Genomic DNA, 6,784 nt, shown 5'->3' on the forward strand with positions numbered 1-6,784 from the left:
AAAAAAAAAAAAAAAAAAAAGATGAGATGGATCCCAGCCCAACTGAACCCCAATGAGACCTGGTTTCCAGGCTCACTAGAGATTGTTCTCAATTCAGAAATCTCTAGTGATGCTGGGAAAGCAGGTCTCATTCCACAGGTCTCTTGCACCTGCTCCTGCCAGGAAGAAATAGACATCTCTGCTTGTAGCTGCCAGTGCAGTCTCATAGCAACGGGTCTGAAATTGCTCAGGAGGTGAACTCCACTCAGCCCAAGTTCTGACAGCTAATTAATTTCTGTGGTTGCAGCATGAACACCTCCCAAGCATGGGTTCCTTTGCTTCTAGGAAATTTGCCCCCATCTGCAGCATCTGTGAAAATCCCATCATTCCTCGGGATGGGAAAGATGCCTTCAAAATCGAGTGCATGGGAAGAAACTTCCATGAAAATTGCTACAGGTGTGAGGTGAGTGGAGCCCAGGTGGTTTAATAACATTCAATCGCTGCGTGCCAGGCCCTTGGCTGGGTTCTGAGACATGGGGACAGGTCAGGGTGGGGGCCCTGTTCTCAAATTGCTCACTGTCCAGTAGCAGAAACAAAAGATAAAGGAAATACAACTATAGTCTATTAATCAGAACTCTTTGCATTGATGATAGAAACCAAACTCAAATTGCTTTCTGCAAAAAGGCAATCTGTTGGCTCGTGGTGGTAGGATCACTGAGGGTATTGAGTGATGGCATCAGGACTCTCTCTCCATCTCTTTTTTCTTTTTTTTTTTTTTTTGAGATGAAGTCTCACTCTTGTTGCCCAGACTGGAGGGAAGTAGCACAATCTCAGCTCACTGCAACCTCTGCCTCCTGGGTTCAAGCAATTCTCTGCCTCAGCTTCCCAAATACCTGGAATTATAGGCTCGTACCACCATACCGGTCTAATTTTTATATTTTTAGTAGAGACAGGGTTTCACCATGTTGGCCAGGCTGGTCTTGAATTCCTGATCTCAAGTGATCTGCCCACCTCAGCCTCCCAAAGTGCTGGGATTATAGACATGAGCCACCACACCCAACCAAAATTCTTAATTTCTGAACAAGGGGCCCCACATTTTCATTTTGTACTGGATCCTACAAATTATGTAGTTAGTGCTGCTAAGGAGCCTCCAGAAACCCTCTCCCACCCCTTCTACTGCCAGCTCCTCATCACTGAAGCTTCTATCTTCTCTGGTGATGGTGACAAGGTGGCAACTTTTATGGGAGGACCCAAGTGGAGAGCCCCAGAGCAAATATCTTACTCAGCCGATGAGTAATTCTAAACACTTGTTCACTCCCATTTATTTAAACAGATACTGGAACCCAGAGGCTATTTGCACTGTGGTTGTCAAGGGAGCTGGGTAGAGAAGTTGATAAATTGCTGCATCATTACATTGTCTGTTGGTTGTAGTTCAAAGTCCTGCTGATAATGCATTTTGAAAGCCCAATGAGGAAGTTCAAGGGCTGTTATCCCCACCATCGTCCTAATGAGTTCCAGAGTGACTGGCAGTTTCCTAAGCCTGGCCAGGAAGCACATAAACCCTCCAGTGAGTTAGCCAAGTCTCCTGTAGTAAGTCAGAATTTGGACTCCAGCAGTTACGTGTCAGAAGATGAGGCTCTTGGCCAGGTACAGTGGCTCATGCTTGTAATCCCAGCACTTTGGGAGGCCCAGGCAGATGGATCACTTGCAGTCAGGAGTTCAAGACTAGCCTGGACAACATGGCGAAACCCAGTTTCTACTAAAAATACAAAAATTAGGCCGGGCGCGGTGGCTTATACCTGTAATCCTAGCGCTTTGGGAGGCCAAGGTGGGTGGATTATGAGGTCAAGAGATTGAGACCATCCTGGCCCAAATGATGAAACCCTGTCTCTACTAATAATACCAAAATTAGCTGGGCGTGGTGGCGTGCACCTGTAGTCCCAGCTACTTGGGAGGCTGAGACAGGAGAATCACTTGAACCTGGGAGGCGAAGGTTGCAGTGAGCCGAGACCATGCCACTGCACTCCAGCCTGGGTGACAGAGTGAGACACTGTCTCAAAAAAAAAAAAAAAATTAGGCATGGTGGCACATGTCTGTAGTCCCAGCTAGTCGAGAGGCTGAGGCAGGAGAATCATTTGAACCCAGGAGGCAGAGGTTGCAGTGAGCCAAAAGTGTGCCACTGCACTCCGCCTGGGCAACAGAGCAAGACCCCATTCCAAAAAAATAATAAATAAATAAAAATGAGGCTCCTGAGCCCCAGCAGCCTGGAAGGAGCTGAGTACTGTTTCCTAAGAAGGAAAATGGGTTTCCGTGCACTGCCCACGCCTGCATCTCACCATTTCTACTTGCTTTGGGGTCCGTATTATTTATGACTATCGTTGGAAGTATAACGATACTTTTATGCATAGGTAGTGTTTTAAAATGTATAAAATGCTTTTATTAACATCACCTTGTTTAATCCTAGTGATAGCCTTGTGAGATGGGATTTATTGTCCCCATGTAAGATGAGGAAACAGATGGGGTGTGATGGCTCACACCTGTGATCCCAGCACTTTGGGAGGCTGAGACAGGAAGATCCCTTGAGCCCAGGAGTTTGAAGCCAGGCTGGGCAGTAAGACCTCATCTTTACAAAAAAAATGTTTTGTATTTGCGAGGCATGGTGGTACCCGTCTGTAGTTCCAGCTACTCTGGAGGCTGAGGCAGGTGGATTGCTTGGACCTGACACAGGTGGAGGCTGCAGTGAGCCATGATCATGCCACTGCACTCCAGCCTAGGTGACAGAGCGAGGCCCTGTCAAAAAAAAAGAGAAGGGAAAACAGGCAAATGGTCTCAGAAAAGTGGTTCCAGCCATGCTTGCGTGGGCTGGGTTCGGCGAGCTTTCAGCTGCCGCACGGCTGCCTTGCAGATGGTATGAGACTTGGCAGTAGATGAGGTGTTTCCTCCAATTGGTTCTCATTTAGGAGGGGTCACAGGTGGCACAGATGCTGCAGCTGTGTAGCCCGGAGTCCACTTAAGAGACTCAAGTGGCCTTACAGGGAAGAGACACTCAAGAGTGCCTTACCCAGCTGGCCATGGAGGAAGGCAGATTGCAGATGCTGGTCTCTACTGGGCCAGGAGGGCCACCTGTGACCCCGAAGTTGTCCCTATAGGGACTCTTTTGTGGGATCAATGCAGCTTCCAAAGGGTACCCAGAACCAAGGCTTTGCACACAAACTTTCCCTTCTGTCATTCTCCAGCATGTGCCAAGGGGAGGTTTCTGGGGCAGAACAGTGATGTTGGCACTTTGGGCCCTGAATCCCTGTGTTCCTCCCTTGGTGATTTGAAAAATTGAAAATACTAACATTTGTGCCAGTTTTGAAGCTGTGTGGGCCATGGAGCCACAAAAAGTCCCCTGGACCCAGAGCTTGGAAACCCCATCTGGTCCCGGCTCCAGAACCAGCTGTGTGACCTGGGGCAGAGCCCACCCCTCCCCTGGACCTCGGTATCCCAGCTATGAAATGAAGAGACTGGACTAGATTCAGGCAGTCATCAGCAGATGCCTGTGGCTGGCTGCGCTGGGCTGGGCTGGAGACTTGGCCATAAATAGGGTTCCTGTCTCACAGAATTTATGTTCTAAAGGGGCTGTTAGGCTGGGCACAGTGGCTTATACCTGCAATCCCAGCATAGGAGGCGGAGGTGGGCGGATCAGTTGAGGTCAGGAGTTGGAGACCAGCCTGGCCGACATGGCAAAACCCTGTCTCTACTAAAAATACAAAAATTAGCCAGGCATGGTGGTGCACGCCTGTAATCCCAGCTACTTTGGGAGGCTGAGGCAGGAGAATTGCTTGAACCTGGGAGGTAGAAGTTGCAGTGAGCTGAGATCGTGCCACTGCACTCCAGCCTGGGTCACAGAGCAAGACTGTCTCAAAATAAATGAATAATAAACACAAATTTTAAAAAATAATATTTATTTTTGAGAAGGAGTTTCGCTCTTGTTGCCTAGGCGGGAGTGCAGTGGCACGATCTCAGCTCACCACAAACTCTACCTCCTGGATTCAAGCGATTCTCCCTCCTCAGCCTCCCGACTGGCAGGAGTTACAGGCATGCTCCACCACACCTGGCTAATTTTGTATTTTTAGTAGAGTCGAGGTTTCTCCATGTTGGTCAGGTTGGTCTCGAACTCCCAACCTCAGGTGATGCGCCCGCCTCAGCCTCCCTAAGTGCTGGGATTACAGGTGTGAGCCACCACTCCCAGCCTTAAAAAAATGATAAAGGGACTATTAAGGCCCTTCTAGCCCCATCCTTCCCTGAACCCTCAGGGGACTCCCCCAGGTGTCCTCAGTCTTCCTGACAGTGAATGTCTGTCCTCACCCATGCCTCCACGTGGATTAAAGCCCCTGTGTGTGTCTGCGTCTCGTATTCCCTGATGGAGACCTGGCCCAGGTGCTGGGAGGACAGCCACGAGCAGCCTCCTTCCTCCTGCTTAAGGCGCAGTTCCACTCATGCAGTTGGTTTATGTGGCAGATGCCAAGTGAGTTCCTCCGCTGTGCAGGCAGCGCCCAGGCCTGGGGTGGGTCTGCAGGTGTCCTTGTCTCCCCAGGACTGCAGGATCCTCCTGTCTGTGGAGCCCACGGACCAAGGCTGCTACCCCCTGAACAACCGTCTCTTCTGCAAGCCGTGCCACGTGAAGCGGAGTGCTGCAGGGTGCTGCTGAGAGCACCCTCTGGGTGTCGGGCAGTGAATGGACCACTAGCCCCAGCTGGGGCCCTTCCCTGACTTGGTTTCCCTTCCTGACCTGCTCTTGCACACTTTCTTTCTGAGCCTCCATAGGGACCAGCCTGCAAGTCGTCTCAGCCTGTCCAGGACACAGCGGGCTGAGTGCCCCCCAACCTTCCACTCCTCCTCTACCCTCTGGGCACCAGAAGACTCCTGGACCATGAGCGTCACCCCCAGAATTCCCTGCTGGGCCCACCCCACTTCCAGGGGAAAGCTGGGGGAAGTCTGCCGGGGCACTTGGACCCCTATCACTGACTGTAGCTGCTTGGTAGGGGTGCTGGGACCAGCCTGGCCTGTTGTAGGGTTGAGCTGTTTGAGGAAAAACTCCAAGATCCCTTAAAAAGTGCTTTTTAGGCCAGGCATGGTGGCCCATGCCTGTAATCCCAGCAGTTTGGGAGGCCAAGGTGAGTAGATCACTGAGGTCAGGAGTTCGAGAACAGCCTGGCCAACATGGCGAAACCCCATTTCTACTAAAAATACAAAAATTAGCTGGGCGTGGTGGTGCATGCCTATAGTCCCAGCTACATGGAAGGCTGAGGCAGGAGAATCACTTGAACCTGGGAGGCAGAGGTTGCAGTGAGCTGAGATTGCGCCACTGCACTCCAGCCTGGAAGACAGAGAGAGACTCTGTCTCAAAAAAAAAAAAAAAAAAGAAAAAGAAAAATGCTTTTTGAAAATGTTGAGGTTGAAATGATGGGAACCAGCATTCTTTGGATTTAGGGTAGAGGGTATAGTAGCAAACACCTCTCTGTGGTTCACACATACAAGAATGGGACCCAGTGGGGGCACAGCCCTGGACTTCCCCACCCTGGCATAGGTTATGCTAAACTGGGGCTGGGGCCCAGGTCCAGGAGGAGAGGTTGTTTCACAGACTCCCTGGGATGTCAGCAGCCCCCACCTGCCTTCTAGCACCCTCTCCCAGTGCTGCAGTGAGTCAGCAGGCATGCAGTGAGAGCCTGTTGCATGCTGGGAACAGGGTGCAGGGGCCAAGCGTGCCTCCTGGACATGTGACAGGAGCCATGCGCCCCCCTCCCGTCCACAACACACGAGTACTTCTCCAAAATGGTGCTGGGACAGGTGTCCCTTTGTCCCCCTGGTTATGACCTCAAGTCCCACTTGGGCCCTGCAGCCCAGCCTGTCTTGTAACCACCGCCTCCTCAAGGCCACACCTGGAAGATTCCTTTTGAATGAGAATTAACATTGTTGCTTCATCACTTCTAAGACATTTTGCAGGGCATGGACAAGTGAAACAATGTGCTTTCCAGGCTGGGCGTGGTGGCTCACACCTGTGATCCCAGCACTTTGGGAGGCTGAGGCAGGCGAATCACGAGGTTAGGAGATCGAGACCAGCCTGGCCAACGTGGTGAAACCCCGTCTCTATTAAAATACAAAAAAAAATAGCTGGGCATGGTGGCACATGCCTGTAGTCCCAGCTACTCAGGAGGCCGAGCTGAACCTGGGTGGTGGAGGTTGCAGTGAGCTGAGATTTTGCTGGTGCACTCCAGCTGAGCGACAGAGCAAGACTGTGTCTCAAAAAAAAAGAATGTGCTTTCCTTTTCCTCCCTGGGGTCTCACTGTCCCACAGGCTCCCAGGAGACTCCCATAGCTGCCATGCACTGGGCAAGCTTCTCTACAGAGCCCAAGGGGCTTCAGTCTAGAGCGCAGCATCGCCCTAAGCCTAAAGCAGGGCATCCCAAACTTCTGCATTCACAGACCACCTCCACAATTGTCATAACCAAAGGCCTCCTGTTATTTCATTTAAATCAACATGCTATTTTGTTTTCACTCACTTCTGACTTTAGCCTTGCGCTGAGCCGTGTATCCATGCAGTCATGCTCACACGCTAGTTAATGTTTTTCTTCTTACATATGAAAATAAATGCATAACTGTTAGAAGCTCTTCTGTGTTGCATATAAGCTCTCACACAGGTAAATGCTGGCCTTTAGTAGTAGCCCTGGAAAAATGTTTGCTGGGCATCTGTTCGCCGTGGCAGGAGTGTCCGGAAAGCGCTGGGCTCAGCTCAGAAGATGGAGGGACTTGTTTCCTGCCT

General features: G+C 50.8%; 1 protein-coding gene across 6 annotated transcripts in view; it reads left to right on the plus strand.

Moving 5' to 3' along the window:
- Positions 1–6,071, plus strand: part of FBLIM1 (filamin binding LIM protein 1) — a 29,738-nt gene extending 23,667 nt beyond the window's left edge. For all 6 annotated transcript variants that reach the window (XM_037730036.1, XM_037730038.1, XM_037730043.1 and 3 more), the window contains 2 exons: positions 325–442; positions 4,559–6,071. In XM_037730036.1, coding sequence (XP_037585964.1) covers positions 325–442; positions 4,559–4,672 — 232 coding nt within the window. In that variant the 3' untranslated portion in view covers positions 4,673–6,071. The remainder of the gene's footprint in view (positions 1–324; positions 443–4,558) is intronic.
- Positions 6,072–6,784: the final 713 nt, after the last annotated feature.

The sequence above is a fragment of the Cebus imitator genome, unplaced genomic scaffold, assembly GCF_001604975.1.
Source record: "Cebus imitator isolate Cc_AM_T3 unplaced genomic scaffold, Cebus_imitator-1.0 Scaffold15, whole genome shotgun sequence".
Classification (NCBI taxonomy): Eukaryota; Metazoa; Chordata; class Mammalia; order Primates; family Cebidae; genus Cebus; species Cebus imitator.